The following is an 18,399-nucleotide window of genomic DNA, read 5'->3' as shown; positions in this document are numbered from 1 at the left end:
CTCTCTCTCTCTCTCTCTCTCTCTCTCTCTCTCTCTCTCTCTCTCTCTCTCTTTCTTTCTTTATCACGTACGCAAAATAGTTTGTCACATCGTTGCGTTCAATTTTATTATTGCATCAACAAGTTAACGACTAAAAAATATAAAAATGTATGTAGTAATAAAATTTTATGTTTGTTGCAGTCGGAAGTGACATCTTAGCTGTTGAGATCTCGTTGCAAGACGTGTCGTACACAGTTTTGCAGTTGCTAAAATATCTCAATAATCACTTCCAGAACGTAGTTTAGCAACTGCAAAGCTGCGTTCGACACGTAGAACTACGCAAATCAGAGTTTTAATTATTAGATAAACTGTCCGATATTTTATCTGAAGGTGGAACAACTCCGACCCTGTATATCTTAAGAAAGCATTTCAAGTTATCATACGCGACAAGTACACCGACTTGTATACCGACGTGTACATAGCACGAAATAGAACCATGTTTACTGCACATAGTACGGAATAGTACCATGTCCACCGCACGTAGCACGGATTAAATTCGTGTCCACGCGTGGACATAGCCATACGTATCGACATATCGCTCGTGGACCTCGCTACGTAGTGAACACGCGGTAGAGATAAGTTCATATTTTTCACAAACAGAAACATAGCAGACAAAACGATAGATAAAAGAAAACTCCCAGATAGAGAGCAGGAGATCAATTTGACTAAGCACGCAATGCAGAAAACCGGTTTGCACACGTGAGACTAAACTACTTCCCTTTATCACTAAAAAGGGGAAATAACAATCGAGGAAACAAAATACTCAAGACAAACACTTGCGAGACACTAATAAACAAATTCTTATCTGTGGAGATACCAACGTGAAGATAAAATTGTTATCTCTTTAGTTTAAACACAGATGCAGAGTTCGGGGGGCACAAACGCTGCCGACTTTAGAAATTACCAATTCGTTTCAGTAGAAACAGGGGCCCCGATCGGATGCTTCGATAAAAGAAACCTTGAAGGCTCTACCAAAAATTGTATATAAGCCGACACCCCCCCTCCCTCACGACCAAAATCAGGAAAAACCCGACCTCCTTTGAGATCTAAAGAGTTCGCAAAAGAGTACCGTGAAACAGTGCCACTCACGAGTACTGCGCAAGTGACAATCGAGTACCGAACACCTGACTAGCTCACCGCCAAGTTCGAGGACTAAACAAGTCCCACAACCAGCCACACCAAAAAGCGAACAGACTCATTTCACACAAAAACCATGAAAAGATTCCGCAAGTAGTAAGATTAAAATCTATGTTGATGTTGTTTTAAATCGGGTTCTTAACGAATTTGAAATCTCTTGATTTTGGTCGGGCAAGTTTAAAGGGGTGCCCGACCCGTTATGCAGGGTGTTGTGCGAATAATAGTAAGATTAAGGTTTAATTAATTTGTAACTTGTAGGTTCCACGAATAATAAAAATAATAATAAACAAAAAAGGGAGAGAGAGAACTCGCAGTTGAAATTTAAAGGATCCCAAGAAACTCGCTTGTGGTAAATTCAAAAAGAAATAGAAATAATAATACTTTTTCAATATATTATAATATATTATAATTATAATATTTTTGCCTCCGTCGACTGGAAGAGCTATCCGCGGTGTTGAACCGCCTGGGATAGCATCCGATTTCTGTTTTAACTTTCCTATTCCAAATTGTTGTATTTCTAAACTCGAAAGAATTTCATTATTTAATTCAGTTTCACATATTCAAAAATCAACTGCGAGTTCACTCAAATAACAACTTCTATCAATCTTCTCATTAATTGAAGAAGATGCTGAACCTTCCTGTTTTATTGACGGAATATGTCACTTTAGTAGATCGGACTAATATCTCATTATTTACTGCATCAAATAAAAAATTGCTTTTACAAAAGTAAAGAATATAAAAAAACACATCGCGCTCTGGTATTTTGACCATTGAAAAAAACCAAGTTACACTTTTTTACTATCACTTGATCATATTTTTGTTTTTAAACAATTTCTAAGCATTGTGTAAATATGCAGGCATCAGAGCGCGTAGCAAATGACATAAAAGAATATAATGGAATCAGAATGTGATTTTATTGCCTAGGTTAGGTTACGCGAATAATCCGATCTTTTGATGAAGTACATACAATAGTAAGAAGAATACGCACACAAGCAGACAGTCGCGTACATGTGCATATCCCTTTCACTATCGAGCAGACGAATCGAAGGAGAAATAAGGAAAGAAACATACATCTATCCTTGTAGAGGATACTATTTACTGGACAGCGTAGAAGCAAACCTGTTAAGCCGCTGGTTCAGCATCCTCTTAAGAGGAGCTTGCAAGCGAACATCACGCGCGGCGATAAAGACTCGACGCAATCGCAAACGGAACCGAGCCTTGAAATGGGCAACCGCCTTCGCATTAAATCGGGTGGAATCGAATAGGTCTTTCGAATTTTGTTGGTGGTTTCAGCCGTTATGCTCCAAAATACGTTGCGTGCAGTGCTGGTGTATGCTCGTGCCTGTCCAGCCTTAGATCGATTGGCATTAGAACAGCTCAGAAAAGAGGCCCGCAGATACAAGCTCCCGTCCACCAATGAGCGTGCAGCCTTAATTGATTTAATTACTTGGAGCGACAAGACTCGCTAGATTTATTATCCAAGTCTATGGAAAGGTCGAGATTCTCGCTCGGTAACCGGAGCGGCTAGCTGTTCCGAACTGTTGACCGCGGACGCGTTTAAGAAGGCGCTTGTACAGCTGCAGAAAATCGCATCTCGCGCGATCAACTCGAAATGCAGCAAACCTTTTTGCACCAACAAATGCTGCAGCGGCAACAGCGGCAATTTATGGCAGACATCGTCTGGCAGCTGACCGCTGAGAATAGATCGGCACCGACGGAGAGTAACGGTGTAACAGAGTCCGCGAGAAGTGCCGCCAACTCGGAGAGAGAGAATCGGCCCGGGACACTGCCGAGATTATTTTCTGTAACAGAAAACACAAGTGATAAATTCTGATGAGTTGAGTAAAGGTAGAGCAACAAAGTAGCTTGCAACTCAGATACCTGAGTTCGGTAGAACAGATAGTGAAAGTGTTAACGCGTGGGTGAGACGAGTGGACAGAGTCTCGCAGATTCATGGTGCGTCGGACAGTATTGCTCTTGGCAGCATCTAGTAAATTGAAATTTGCTCGCCAATGATACAAGCTGCAAGATGGACCTGTAATCAAATCGTGGTATAATCTCCAGGATGAACTTGTAAAAATGAAAGGCGCACGCTTTTTTACAAAGCCATGCAAAAAATTGAATCAAGAAAATAATCTTTCAGATCTAAACAGATCTAAGCAGATCTGAGTAAATCTCTAAAATAGATTTAATGATAAATAAAAGTATAAATTTACATAGATCTACTTTATGTTTACGGAAAAATTCAACAGCGGGAAAACAATCGCATAGAGCGCCACACTGTTGCGTACGCTCGTCATTTGACAATGGCGGTATAAAACAAGCTCGCGAACACGAAACGTTCGGCCACCACTAGCGATAGAAGCACGTAAGCGAGAACCGCCGTCCACGTGCGCTCGGCTGTTCGGCTTGTGAAAGAGTGCAGACATACTATGTTCCGTCTTTTTCTCACCAAGCCGGCCACAAAGAGAGCCCGTAAAGCCTATGTCACACTACGAATTAAGATTGAGATCGAATTGCAATTTGGCCAATCAGAGCAAAGATCACTAAATTTAGGATTGGTTTTCTTTTTTCTGATTGGTTAAATTTCAATCCAATCTCAATCCCAATCCGTAGTGTAACATAGGCTTAAGGCATGTTGTCAGTGGTCTAGTTTCCACCGAAGCATTAATTCACATCTAATGCGACGTAGAATCAAATTTAAGTCGATGGAAACCTGTCAAATTGCGCTGATTTCGCTTCCGCTTTGATCTATAAGTACTCTACTTCCAATGGAAACGGAACACTAAATTTGATCTGTACCGAAGTTGAGGATTTCGGTGGAAACTAGACCAGAGTGTTGTCACGTCGCTACGTTGCGTGCTTGCTGAGTACGACAACGTGAAATGCTTTCTCGAGACTGACAGTGTTAATAGAAATATATTCTACTACAATTCTACTACAATTTATTACACATTTTTTATAGATGCGATGTCAGACATAGAAAATAACAAAGAAATTAAGTTTTCACACATTTATAATTTATAGATATAATGTCTTACATATAAAACAAATAAAGTTATACATTTATCATTTATAGATATGGCATTTATAGATGTAATGTCTCGCATATAAAAGAAAACCCAAATAAAGATTTACACATATTTCATAAGTAGGCGATTTTTGGCACCCATTTGGTACATATAGCAAACCAACATAGGCTGCGGTTCGTTTTATGCTTAATCGCGCATTTATTTGTAGTATATGTCACGTATACTATAGATAAATGTGCGCTTAAGCATGAAACGGACCGCAGTTATTTAGGTAGTATATATACAAACTATAGTTTGGTACACTTTGATATATGTATCAAACAATCGCCATTTTCTATGTCTGATATTGTATCTATAAAGAATGTGTAATAAAATGTGGTAGAATAGAGCTATATGCGAAGGTCCACATAACAAAATCTAACGCGCAATGGTAAATTTGCCAATTAAGTTCATTTGTAAAACTTCTTTTGGGTACAACTTTTTAATAAACAGTTTTTATCAAGCTCCCCCAATTGACTCCTCATTTTAGTGATGAAATAAAGCGTTTTTTTAAAAAACCGGATTAAAATAGCGAAAATTGAGAAAATGCACATATCTAATTATCAACATTTTTTGTTAATAATTTTTTAACAAACAGTGAGCATTACTTAAATCTTTTGAAGATCACTCAGGACCATGACCTTGATAACATATCAAGCTTGTCAGAAGCTACTCTGCTTGTTATCTGTATTGTTATTATCTCTACTATTTATAACACTGTCAGTCTTGAGAAAGCATTATTGTCGTACGTAGTAAACGCGTAACGTGGTAACACTGACCATGCCTTCCGATCTCGCGTCTATTCTGCGATTCAATAACGCGTTGTGTACGTACCTCCACTATTTTAATGCTTTCGGTACTGGCCGTCTCGATCTTGCAACTCTGTGCTGTAAACATATCCAAATTGATATCTAAAGGCGCCTTGAGCCAACAATGGCGTAGAACGCATCCTTCACTACCACACGCGCACAACGACTCGGCAAGGTGATGCGACTTCTGAAGCTGTAAGAATAGGCCGGGGTTTAGAGTTTAACAGATTAGCGGAGTTGCTTAGAAAATTGGGTGTCAAAGGGCATAAAACGGGGATCACCAGGGCCGGTCATATATCACAACATTATTGGTCACAAAACACTTACAGCGACTAGCGACTACCGACTGCCGAATGCTGACTGCCGAGTGCCGACCACAGAGTTACGAACTCTGGCCGACTAGCAGAGAACACCGAGGTGATGGGGGCATTGGGGGCACACACTCAAGCGAGAGTCATGGTGTATCCCCACTACCTCGATGAGCGAGGATTATTTTTGTTTCTTTATGTAGTCTTTCTAACGTGGCTGTCAACCATCCAAGCAATTTTTGCGAACACAAGATCTACTTTAATGCGAGTTTTATGATATTCTAACATAAGATTATGTTCCAAATAAACATTATACACATTCTGATATTTGATGCTTTTGCAGTGTGGTATGTTAACATTTGAAGATGTTTTTCGGGTTTGAACCGCGTTAGTGTCATTTTTATATTGACGTTTTGTGAACATTTTAGCTCACTTCATCAGCCTGATACAGCTCTTGCACATAGTTAAGAATATTTTTCGCGAATGTAGTATCTAAACACTTCTTTTTCGGTCGGTCACGACAATAAAACGCAACAACTCGGAATTGCAATAAAATTATATCTTTTTGTAATTGAATAATCAATGTAAAATATGTTACACGAAAAAGTAATATTCTCAATTATGTGAAAAAAGAAAGAGAGACTAAGAAATATGATAAATGTTAAATTTTAATACGAAAGAATGTGAACAATAAGCATGTTATGTTCAACGACCGAGATGTTTTTGCAACTGGCGAGTGTTTTTGTTGTTTTGACGCTCGGGAAACCGCTCAACTCCTGCTCCGCAACTGTAGGCCTGCGACATGAAGGAAATCCCAAAAGCGCATAATAGGGGATGTGTGCGCACAATAGAAAACTCTACTCATAGCGCAGCGCGTAGCCTCAGATTTCGTCGATCTCTCGAGAGTGACGGATGTGTTGTCGAGTTGTGCGCGATTCAAAATTTTTATTTTTTCGTTGTATCAAGTTCGTACGCGATTTTGTGCAAAAGTGAATTTTTTTCTTCGTCAATTATTGTAATTTCGTTATTGTAAATCTATCGCGTGTATCGCGATTAAATATTTTGCGAATATAAATTATTAGTCTTCCGCTTCATCATTTTTTTATTTTTTAAAATAATTATTTTAATACATAAAGCGATATATCGGTTACCTTCTAACAACAAAATCATTTCTTTCTTACATATTGTATATAACATATATTAGAATATATATTTTTTACTTCAATCTTATCGGAAGAATTTTACAATACGGTTTTAATATTTTACAAATTAGAGTTTCATTAATACTCTCTATTAAGAGAACCGCGGAAAATATATAATTTGTTTATCCATTTCCGAATTCTTCTCTTTGACAGTTTGGGTGCAAGCGGTACCATTGTCATCTTAACTGTCATTGAGAAAAATTCGGAGGTGAATAAACGTTATAGATTTTTTTTATATTCAGTATTTGAGTTTTTACACTTGGATTCGTGTACATTGCACAGATTTGAACCGCACGTTTGAACATATTGCACGTACCGACAGTCGCTCGTAGACATGGCTGCGTAGTTCCAATGTGCACCACCCGTGGACATGCGCTAATTATGGCGCTAACTTACGGGACGGGTAAGCTATCGCAGAAACTTTTAAGCCCGTTTTACATTGATCGCAAGCGCAAACGCAAGGTATAGATCTCGTAGAATTGACCAATCACGCTGGTCAATTGGCTGATTTGATCAATACGATTCGTCAATTCTATCAGACCTGTTCCTTGCGTTTGCGCTTGCGATCAATGTAGAACAGGCTTTATTGGCCTGGCCGTTCTTACGGCCGATTTCTTCATACCTCTCGATAGCTATCCTCTGGATAAATTTCTCTGCGAACCAATAAGGAAAACCAATTTTGGGAGATATCTTCTAAATAAAGTTATCAAAAAAAACTTATCTAGAAGTGAAAAAATTGGCTGGTAGTCTTTTCTCTGCTTTTATGTCTGCATGTTATTTGTACCTATAGCACACGATATATCAATATATATCTATATTGTCCAGACAGCAAAGAAAAATCAAAAGTCATATTAAAACTGTTTAAAAAATAATAAGACGTTTTTAAGTTGTCTTTTAGTCGTCTTTTAGACATATGCTATCTAGATTGAATGTTGCAATAATCAGTGAATACTCAGTAGATATTTTTTGTGTGAACATCTATTGGAATATTTTTTAAATATAGAAAATTAAACTATAATATTTATGAAAAAGAAGATAATATTTATTATGTATATTTTTTATGTAACACACAAGTAGATACGATGATTCATCTTCGTTTTCATTTTTTTCTTTCTATGTTTTATATCAATCATATAAAGATTAGCATTTTTATGTTCAGAAATTCTCTCTCTTTGCTCTTTTCACTCCTATATTTTCGTCTTTTCATTTTTCCACATTATAATTCGCGAAAAAGTAAACTTTATCGATTAGTCGATAATATCGAATGATATTCGCTCTGGAACGACGACGACGACGACGACGACGACGTCGAGCGGTCGAGCTGGCGACCACTAGTGAACACGCAGAATCGTGTTGGAATCGGAGGACATGATGTCGTCCGACGTATCATTTGGTGCAACGAGTTCCATCGCCTGCGAGAATGTAAATAAAGCGCCGCTTAGTTGACCAGCTGAGTGTGAGCAATAGACCGTCACGAGACTTGCAATATGTGCGTAGATGAATGCACAACAACAACCAATCCGACGAGCAATCACCAAAGGTGTGTAAAAGAATTTTTCTCGCCGGAATTTCTTGCCGTTTCATGATCGATGTTTATTATATCGTCTTCGACAGATGTTGCTGTCCATTCAACGTCCGTTGCATTCGTACGAGTATCGCGATTTCAATTGGGAGATGAATCGCGATACTTGTATGAATCGCGTCGCGATTTTAGTGCACGAATGTATAGCAGTGTTGTACAATATACGCGCGCTCAAGATCACGCGTCAGTAACGTATGAACCATACGTGTGGTCGGTAGTGTGACAATTGTTTTGTGTTGCTTCTGCGGAGAACCGCGAAGAGAGAAAGAGGTATACAATAATTGTGCGTTATCGGTATTTGGCGAATCGATCACGAGAATAATGAATGAAGTACGATCGATTTTCTTCGAAAATAGAAGCTCGTGCAAATAGAGGCAAAGTAAGTGACAAGAGATGAAAATGTGTTTTCGTGTATGAGCGTAACAACGCAAATTATGTTTCGTGTTTTTCGAAAGAAAATACTTCATACTTGTTACAAATATAAAGTCTGGTTTGTATTTGTCTTTGTTTTTGTTTTTGTTTTTGTTTTTGTTTTTAATACATATAAAAACAGATATACTTCAAAAAGATGCGTATCTCTCGAGTGGATTTTATATCTCTTGAGAGAAAAAATTTTATATCTCGAGTGTTATTTATATATATCTCAAATCAGATATTGCAAACACTTCTAACGGATAAATTTATCGGATTATACATTAACTCAATTCTTCACAGGTTGATAACCATTGTTGCAACAATTGTCTTTTCATTGTTTTATTATTATTTCTGAGAAATTATGTTTTTTAAATATCTTTTTTTTTCGATAATACAAAAGTATTATTAATACATTTTTTCCATACATGAGTAATGCTCTATAAATACAGTGAACCTACATAAAATATAGGCAATACCTTTATAAGACTGTATAGATACTATAAACTAACTATAATCCAATAAATAAGCTGATTAATGACAAATATATATTTCTTTCTGAAGATAAAAATTGTAAATTTAAGAATAAAACTTATCAAAATACTTTTTAAACAAGAGACTATGTTTCCAAAAATGTTTCTTTCCAACTTACTTTATCAACAAGAAATAATAATCAAAATAGTGACACATGTACAGAAGATGGCAGTAAGTGTTGTAAATTCAAAGTTAATTTGTTATAGTGATGTGTAGGGCATAATTATTTATTGCTATTACTTAAATTAGATTTAGGAAACTGAATCATGCTGAAGCATGAGTGATTGTTAATTTTTTTTATAGATTTTAATGTTTTTTTATAGGTCTTTTATAGATCTTTTTTTATAGATCAACTTAAGGACCAATCTCTTCAACGTATATTCATTATTTTTCTTGTGTGTGTACAAAACAATTTTCACTACATATTTATAATTTTACATTATCATATTTTTACTTTTTTAAAAATAGTCAAAAAAGGATATAATATCTGCATATTTACTTTTTCAATATATATTTATATTAGTTTTTCAGTTACACTATTAATGTTTTAATAAATCTATTGTATATATCTTTATGTGTCGTTACAATATATAAAATTTTTTATCAAAGTGGAAGAATGGAATTTTTGATCTTTTGTTACACAATTGGTTTGTAGAAACAAATAGGATTCTCTTCTTGAAGCAGTTTTTACTGTCTCGTTACTAAGCTGTATCTTTTTGTCCATATTTCTCTGTTTTGATAAGGACTACTATTTGATAGGCATACACGAGGAGATGCTGATAAGCTACCGCCGCTATACATATATGAAAAAGTCTTAATAACACATTTGTGTCTCATTATCTACACGCAACTCTGCGTCTTTCGAGATAATTACAGTGTATGTACTGTAGAGGAGCGGTTGCGCGATCTGCTACGCACTATCCAGAAATTCATCAACTGACAATAGATCATTATCTTTACAGATGAACGTTCCATTATATGGTGTTCTTGGAGCTTCCGTGACTTTGCTTGCTTACATCCTCGGCATAGGAACAATCGTAAAACTTCTCATTTGCTTGCTTGCATTAATTCTAGGGTAAGAAAAAGAAAACTTTGATAAAGAAGAGATAGGGAAAGAGAAAGAAAATATTATATATATGTATAAAATGAAATGTATATAAAAATAAACAGATTAGTTATACCAAAGTACTGAGATCTGTGTAGCGTGAGAAAAGTAAAATGTTTTGTTGCAGGACATTGATCTGTGTATATAAAACATACTCTCCGAATCTCGATAATGTAATCAAGTGTGAAAGGGAAGACTTAACTAAGAAGACTGAAAAGTTCCGGCAGGTAATTGGAGATTTTGAAATATTAAAATATTTTATTTTTGTTTGAGCTTAATAATATAATCCAAACACATTTACGTTTCCAGTATATACTAGACCTATCCAAGGAGAAGATGACATTTACATTAGATAGAAGAATAACTGGTAGTCGTATCATTGATGAATCCCTGCAAGTACATACTCAATATATTTATAAAAAATTTATACCAACTCGTATATCTTTTATGGTTTAAATTGAAAAATAGTCTAATATACATTTATTACTTTTTTTTCTCTAGGAAATTTTGGATTTTTTAATCAGAGATTATGTAGAGCCATGGTACAGCGTTATCACGGATGATGAGGAATTTATTTATTCTGTTCGAGATACTGCTCAAAAAATTGCTATAAATATCGCAAATCGGTATGTAAATAATATTTGATTTTAACTAATTCCAAAACTTTCTTTTTAACTAATCGGAATTTGATGTATCAGCTGTTTAATTTTATCAAAATTATTTGAGACTGTATTTCTTTATATCACTCCTAAAGTCGTGGTAAAAATAGAAACTATCTAATCAGTTTATCGTGGACATTTATAAAAGTTAGGAAACAGTTATAATCTATTGATCAAACTATTAGTTTATAGTCATTTATTATTGATTAAAGTTTCCTATTGTCCCTGTTTAACAAAACAGGGTCAAGAGTGTTGATTGGATACCTTACTTGACTACAAGACTCGTTGATGATGCGGCTTCTCACGTCAGGCTATATCGACAAGCAAGCGCGCGAATGAAGCAATTACGGTCCAACAGGGTCCAAAAGGGTAGCGCCAGCTCAAGCACTTCGGGTGGAACACCAAAAAAAACGCCTACTCATCGTCGAAACAAGAGCGAGACTGATGTATCTTGGTACTCGCAATCGAAGTTTTACATACCTAACATGTCGTCACTCACTGAGCCAATCGAGTCAACTGGTGACGAAAAGGAGGATGAATCGTTGGAAAAGATATTCTTCGATCTCGAAGTGCAAATGGAAAATAATCTCATATGTAGAGATCTGGTGTGCACGAACGATACTCAGGAACTAGAATTCTTAGGCGAAATATCTGAGATTCTTCTATACCTGGTGCTACCCAAGGCAGACTTTGATTGTTTGACTGTGAGATTTATTCTAAGGGAGTTATTAGTGAACGTTATAATCAGACCGTTGTTGGATCTATTCTCCGATCCTGATTACATTAATCAGGCGTGTATATGGCTGGTAAGTACAGCAAAAATATAACATAAACTCTTGTAGTAATAAAAAAATAGACTTAAAATCTTCAATCTGTGAAATTTCTTTGATAAAAGTAGAAAACATGAGCTTTTAAATAAAATTTTGGTTTTTATTTTTTCAGTGTACTAAGGAGAGCGGTTTACCAAGTGATATCTTTTTAACAGTAATTAGAATAACAGACAATGTAGATGAATTAATAGCTACGAAAAATATAATTTGTAAAGAAATAGCGCATCTCCGTTCGAAGGATTCGGGCGGAGACGACGATTTGTCGGTGAAGCAGCAACTAAACAGTTTACTTTACGTGAAAAAAATTTTGGAAACCAGAATCATAGGTATGCAAGAAGGCTTAGAAACGGAAACAGACGGTATCGGTGCTCAGCCGGAGTGGAACAGACTTATACCGGGCCAAAAACTAGTTAATTTACCGCTGGACGAGTTATTGAAGAACAACATCGCGCTAAGCTATTTTATTGACTACATGACTTCCATAAACGCGGAAGCGTATCTGTTTTTCTATCTGAATATTTATGGCTGGAGAGTTTCGGCCGAGCAACAGATATCGGACATAGAATTACAGAAGATTCACAGCGCGCAGTCCGGTGCAGGTCTGATGGGTGCTAAACGCAAGAACGCGGATCTTGACAATTTGAAAGAAGCGGCCACAAAGATCTATCAACAGTATCTCAGCGACAAAGCATCGCCCAAGTTGCAATTGGATGACTTATTGGTAAAAAGCTTGTTAACGAAGATGAAAACCGAATCAGTCAAAGAAACGTGGTTTGATGAGTTAAGAAACTGCTGTTACGAAAAGTTGCAGAACGAAGAAAGATTCTTACCGAGCTTTAAGAGATCATTAGCGTACGTCAAACTGCTTGCCGAGTTGGATTTGTTGAAAGATCCGGTGTCCGAAGACGACGCAAAATCTTTGGACAGCATAAGCTTGTCCAGTACAAACAATGAATTAGATACTTTAGAAGAATTATCTGAAACGTACAAAAACGACGATACGAAACTCTCGGTCGCGAAAGAAGGTACTAAGAAATCGAATTCCTCGACAAGTTTGACGAGCATAGGAGAAGTAAACGAAGAAGGCAGAGCGTTTGATGAAGTCGACACGGACATGAGCAATCTCAAAGGCATGAAAAACACGCGTAAAGGATCCATTACATCGATCGAGCAACTCGGTGAGAAAAAGGACGTTCCTTTTGATGTAGAAACAAACGCTGAGCAGTTTGTCAAGCTAGATGAGACCAACTACGATCAAAACGCGATCAAGAAATTGCAGCAGGGTCACTTCGAAATTACTGCTACAATTATAGAGACTGGTATTGTCAACGATCGCGGAAAAACGTACGGCATATACGCAGTGGCGGTTACGAAACATTACGATTCGGGTTACAAGGAGAAATGGCACATTTACAGGCGATATTCCGACTTCTACGATCTGCATCAAAAAATCAAAGAGAAGTATTACGACTTGGCAAAAATACCTTTTCCCGCGAAAAAGGCTTTTCACAATATGGAGCGCACAGTTTTGGAGAGACGAATGTTGATGCTGAACGCTTGGCTGTGCCAACTAACGAGACCCGCGGTCATGGACGGACATATGGGACTGCAGAATTTGTTGCTAGTCTTTTTGGAGCAAGGGGATTACGATAAAGGAGTCACTGGCGGACAGATATCAAGAACAGTAAATATTTATCTGCTTATGCTATACATATGGATTAAATTTTATAAAAATAATTTAATATATACACTCCAATCTAATATGCAATACTCTATAATTCTTATTTTTGTAATTATTCTAACAACTACTTGGTGATATATTTTACAGATAGATACTTTAATGAACCCCTTAAAGACGTCCATGAAAAATGTTACGCAAGCAGTAAAAACGATGCCAGATAACATGTTAAGTACGGTAGACGGTGTGATGGACAATCTGAGCAAACTCTTCAGCAATTCTAAGAAATCAAGTATATTTTACGAAAATACCAAAGTCGGCGCTGGTCTCGATACAGAAGTATTTTTTCATATATTATTACTTTGCAACATTTATATCGTATATCTTTTTTTAACAAGTCGATGGGACAATCGTTGGTGTTTTTAGACCGATGATAACATTCCATTGCGAATTATGCTACTGTTAATGGACGAGATCTTCGATTTAAAAGTGCGAAATCAATGGCTAAGGCGGCGAATTATAACTCTACTGCGACAAATAATCCGTACGATGTTTGGAGATATAGTAAATAGAAGAATAGTGGAATATGTGTCGTTTCTAACTAGCCCATCAAAAGTTGCGGGATATTTACGTTTGTTCAAGTAAGCGGCACAAGTGTATATATCAATAACGTGTGAAGTAGTATGTGTATAATTTTACAACTTGCAATACATATGAGTTTTATTTAACGTTTCGCAGAAATAGTTTTTGGCCGAATGGCGTGAAGGCCGAGAGTAAACCGCCGCGAGACACAGAGATGAAGAACAGAACGCGAGTGGCAGCTAAAGTAGCTTTGCTTTCGTGTCTCTCGGACGAATTAAAACATATCATAGGCAGCGAGACGACGAGATGCGGTTTGTTGAGGGTGTTCGAATTGTTTCAGCGGCCCGTATTAAATAGAAGACTGTTATACGTACTGTTGGAGGGTATCGCCGAGACACTGTTCCCGCAGAACGATCTAGTGACAATTTTCAGGAAACTCTATTCGGTATCGCCGAGAGTGAGGAGTAAAAATAAAGCTAAGTCTTGATGGAAGAACAGAACGGACTGATGTCCGGATGCAATGGTGCGAGAGCGACGACCAGCACGGTCGAAACAATCTATGCGATTAGAAGTATCGATTTCGACCGATCTTTAAGGAAGATATTACTTCTCTTTGGTAGCTTAGAGACTTACGATATTAAGGAACTACTCGTGCGCGCGCGTACAAAAGCGTCCAACTTAAAAAGAAACATATATATATATTTAAAAATTTATCTCTTCGACCCATTGGGCTCTTACAATAATTTTGTTCACTCTATATTTTTGCGAAGAAATATGTACTTAATGTATATATATATATATATATATATGTGTGTGTGTGTGTATACACATGTGAGTTTAGAAGATTTTTATTATTGCAATTATTGTATTTTTTGCAGCTTTTTAGATTTACTGCTGTGTCAACTGAATGCAAAACGGAAAGTGTGAGACATATGCCGAAAAGAGCATATTTGTTATGCCACATATACCAGATAATTACTTTAGTTTTGGAGAAGTACAACTTGCCTTTATTTGATTTTGTTATCACTGTTATCATGTTTATATAAGATAAATGCAAAGTGTCGAATATTCTCACAAAGTGCGCACATACATCTTGATGTTCTGTGAAATATCTGTGCTAAGATACCAAACCCGAAAAATCATATTTCAGTACGTAAGTTAGAACGTGATAGCAGCTTATCGCGAGCTCAATGGGTTAATGAGTCGTTAATCGCTACGCTTATTGAGACATTACTGGATGTTTACTCTTTTCAAACAGTCCTCTAAGCCGCAGATACGAGATGGACATGTATGCCATTGCAACGGACATCCGTTGCACCTATAAGCTTGCGACAGGGAACAAAACGAAAGTCATACGCTTTCATATATCGACGATTTATACGTTCAACGACGCGCACGTCGGAAAAGTTCCAAGCTGATCTTTCTCGTTGTGACGCTCACAAACGTATAACATAATAATAAGAAAAAACTTGAATTTTTCCAAACAAATAAATAGATGTCAGAAGAAACAATATGTAAAATATAGTATAAAATAATTCTTTGATTGTTCAATATACAATCAATTAGTGTGTCAAATTTAACGGAACGTCTCGCGATCATAACTTCTTCAGCAATTTATTAAACTTTTTAAATAAAATATAAGAGATTATACGCGTAGTAGATAAGATGTGTAGATCTTTTAAAGAAAAAAATTTATTATTTGATTAAGATACTAACAAATATAAGATAGATATATGTGTGTAGAAATAAATTATACTGAACACATTACCACCGAATACAAATTACATGGAAAGACATGTGATGTAGAACTTTTCCGCATGTGCGCTGCTATTTGAAGTGATCTAGTGGCCAAAAAGTACGATTATATATTTCAACTGCATAACCGAGTTTTCAACTCGGATTGTTACTTTCGTTGATATTAACGTAGGATAATATTAAAAAGGAAATCTCATAAATTACTTGTGATCATCTTCTAAAAACAAAAAAAAAAAAGAATACAAAGGTTCATGAAACATTCCACTTGCATTTTAAGCTACACTGATTAGATAGATTAATTGTTCTTTTTACAAAACATTCGAGACTACACAATATTACATAGTAACAACACAATGTACATCACACTTTACTTAAGTTACAAATGACGTGCTTTAAACGCGATGAAATTCGGAGAAATCGATACGAGCAGTTCAAAATGTAATAATTTAACACAGACGTTTATATACTTAATTGTACAATATTTATGTTGGTCTACTCTAGAGTTTGTTTGTGCCATTTGATCGAGTAGTACCTATTTATTTATTTAGCAATTTTCTTTAAGAGATTACTCACGCAGCAAACTTGACAGCTTCGGACATTTAGAGAAATTTGTTTTTTTTCTTTTTAATTTCATTTCTAGAGATCGACTCTTTCTTTTTTTTTTTTTTTTTATCGAAGAAAAAATTTGCAACTGTATAAAATTGTATATTATTCTACATCGTACGTCTGTATATAAAGTTATTTCTATCTCATGTTAAAACACGCCATACTCTTATCATGTTTACTTATTAAAGGGACTATTTATAATTTGTGGGCAATTCGCATTTTCCTTCCTAAATGTATCCTAAATAATGTCTGTATATATACAATGATTAATTTTAAAATGTCTTTTCTTTATATTATATATTTATATTAAACAATTGAAAAAGACTATATGAGCAATATATTAGTCAGATATTTGGCATGTCACCAGCAGTTTTTGACTATGTTACATAGTGCTTAGTATTGTTATGTGTTTTCTATTTGACATAATTTTATCTTTTGACAATTTAATTCGGAGATATGCAACTTGTTTTTGTAATTTTAAATTTTACATTAGCTTCGATAAGAAAAAAATGATACAACAAAATCCATTATATCGCTCGTATAGCTTTTTTTAATTGTTTGAAGTTTTAACGAGCGTTATTCATTTATATCTTTATATTGCATTATGCTCTTGCACACATTATATTTTTTTATCTTAATTGTATAAAAACATTGTATTTTCTAGAAAAACACATAAAACATGTTTATGTTTGTCAGCAAAATTGTAAGAAAAAAAAAAGAAGGAAAAATAATACCGATATGAAAGATTTTTAAAGCAAGGCAAAATGTTATACATTAATTTTCCTTAGATGTACAAAAAAATGTGTCGCGATTACAACCGTTGTGTTGAATGAACTTCCTTAACTTTTAGACTAGTTGTCAAATTATCAACTGTCAATGTTTTGGGGTAACTGTGAGACGAACCTAAGTGAATGTTTCTGGCTTAGAGTTTTAGTTAAAATGCGGTGGCTGCGGCACCGATTCAAGCAGAGGCTCAATTGTCTGCTCGTCGAGGGCGCGCGAGCACTCGCTTTGTTGTCGCCTATATAAGAAGCGAAAGCAAAGAACGAGCGACAATATAGACGAGGGTGTTCGAAAACAAAAGAAGTTTATTATCGAGCATGCCACGAAAATGGGGGAGGTACTAGAAAAGGATGCTCGGAAGAAACAGACGGGAAGGAGGGAACAATTATTGGTTCCATCGCGGGCGCAACCCCCTCGTACTTTATACCGCTTCTCTCTCAACTAGAACTTCATGAGTCGGCGATGTTTTTTAAAGTGAATGCGCTTGCGCGAATGGAACATGAGAAATCCTAGAGTTCTCTTAATTAACAATCTTTGAAGGGGTATCTTTGTAAAAACAAAAAATTATTACATATTGTAATAGTGAAATTATAATTTTTTCGCGATTATTGGCAGTTTTTCTAAAACAAAAACTCTTAAAAATAGATAGTCCAAAATAAATAAATGGCGTGTGTGTATAAGTTAAAACTGAGAAAATTGTGCGTTAAAAGACCAATGCTTTTATATTTCCAAATTTTTGCGCGTGTCTGGCGAAGATATATCGCTGGGGCACAAAACAGTATTATGTACGGACAGAGGGAAAAGAGGGGTAAAAAGATGAAAGATTGTCGGAGAATCAGGAAGAGAGTGTCGAGGGCTTCGCGCGACACGACGAGAAGGGGCTACGTGGAGAAGAGGACGAGGGCGGGAGAAAAGAAGAAAAGGAAGAGAAGGGGGGCAGGGGGACAGAAAGAAAGTGAGAACCACGGGCTATTGTACGAAAAGAATCAGGTACCGCGTGCGTATGTGTTTCCAGAAGGGGGTTCGCCCGTGACACGGTCCCCCGAACTCTCTGTCAGATGGAAAGAGGGAGGTGGGGTAAGAGAAAAAGAAGAGACAGAGAGAACGAGAGAGGGGGGGAGAGAAAAGGGAAGCAGCGCGGCCGTACGTGAGCGGCTACCGAACGCCGAACGTCCCTCGCTTGCTCTAACGAAAGAAAATCGATATGCATGATTCACGCACACGAGAGCGTGCACAAGGGGGTTGAGGGAGGGGGACAGACGGGCCTCTTACGAGGGGAGCAGCGGAATGGAAAGAGAGTAAGGGAGA

General features: G+C 36.5%; 1 protein-coding gene and 1 long non-coding RNA gene across 3 annotated transcripts; one reads left to right on the top strand and one right to left on the bottom strand.

The window, feature by feature from the left end:
- Window positions 1–2,610: 2,610 nt before the first annotated feature.
- On the bottom strand, window positions 2,611–5,471 carry LOC109857898. The gene is made up of 4 exons (XR_002250552.1): window positions 5,384–5,471; window positions 5,082–5,249; window positions 3,058–3,211; window positions 2,611–2,978 (listed from the first exon to the last, which is right to left on the bottom strand). It is a non-coding gene; the product is annotated as an uncharacterized LOC109857898 (long non-coding RNA).
- A 2,394-nt stretch (window positions 5,472–7,865) lies between these two features.
- On the top strand, window positions 7,866–16,508 carry LOC109857880 (sorting nexin-13-like). 2 transcript variants are annotated; one of them, XM_020434644.1, is made up of 10 exons: window positions 7,866–8,106; window positions 10,056–10,168; window positions 10,326–10,425; window positions 10,508–10,594; window positions 10,700–10,824; window positions 11,099–11,663; window positions 11,800–13,371; window positions 13,516–13,704; window positions 13,792–14,006; window positions 14,104–16,508. In XM_020434644.1, exons 1-10 carry the CDS (start codon window positions 8,068–8,070, stop codon window positions 14,432–14,434), a joined length of 3,336 nt encoding a protein of 1,111 aa, XP_020290233.1. In that variant the 5' UTR covers window positions 7,866–8,067; the 3' UTR covers window positions 14,435–16,508. The 2 variants fall into 2 exon arrangements, with proteins under 2 accessions (XP_020290233.1, XP_020290232.1); XM_020434643.1 differs by lacking the exon at window positions 7,866–8,106 and adding an exon at window positions 8,191–8,527.
- The last annotated feature ends 1,891 nt before the right edge of the window (window positions 16,509–18,399 follow it).

This window comes from Pseudomyrmex gracilis, unplaced genomic scaffold (genome assembly GCF_002006095.1).
Source record: "Pseudomyrmex gracilis isolate BER0280 unplaced genomic scaffold, ASM200609v1 scaffold_177, whole genome shotgun sequence".
Taxonomy (NCBI): domain Eukaryota; kingdom Metazoa; phylum Arthropoda; class Insecta; order Hymenoptera; family Formicidae; genus Pseudomyrmex; species Pseudomyrmex gracilis.
Note: the sequence above shows the minus strand (reverse complement) of the source record. Positions and strands in the feature narration are given on the sequence as shown.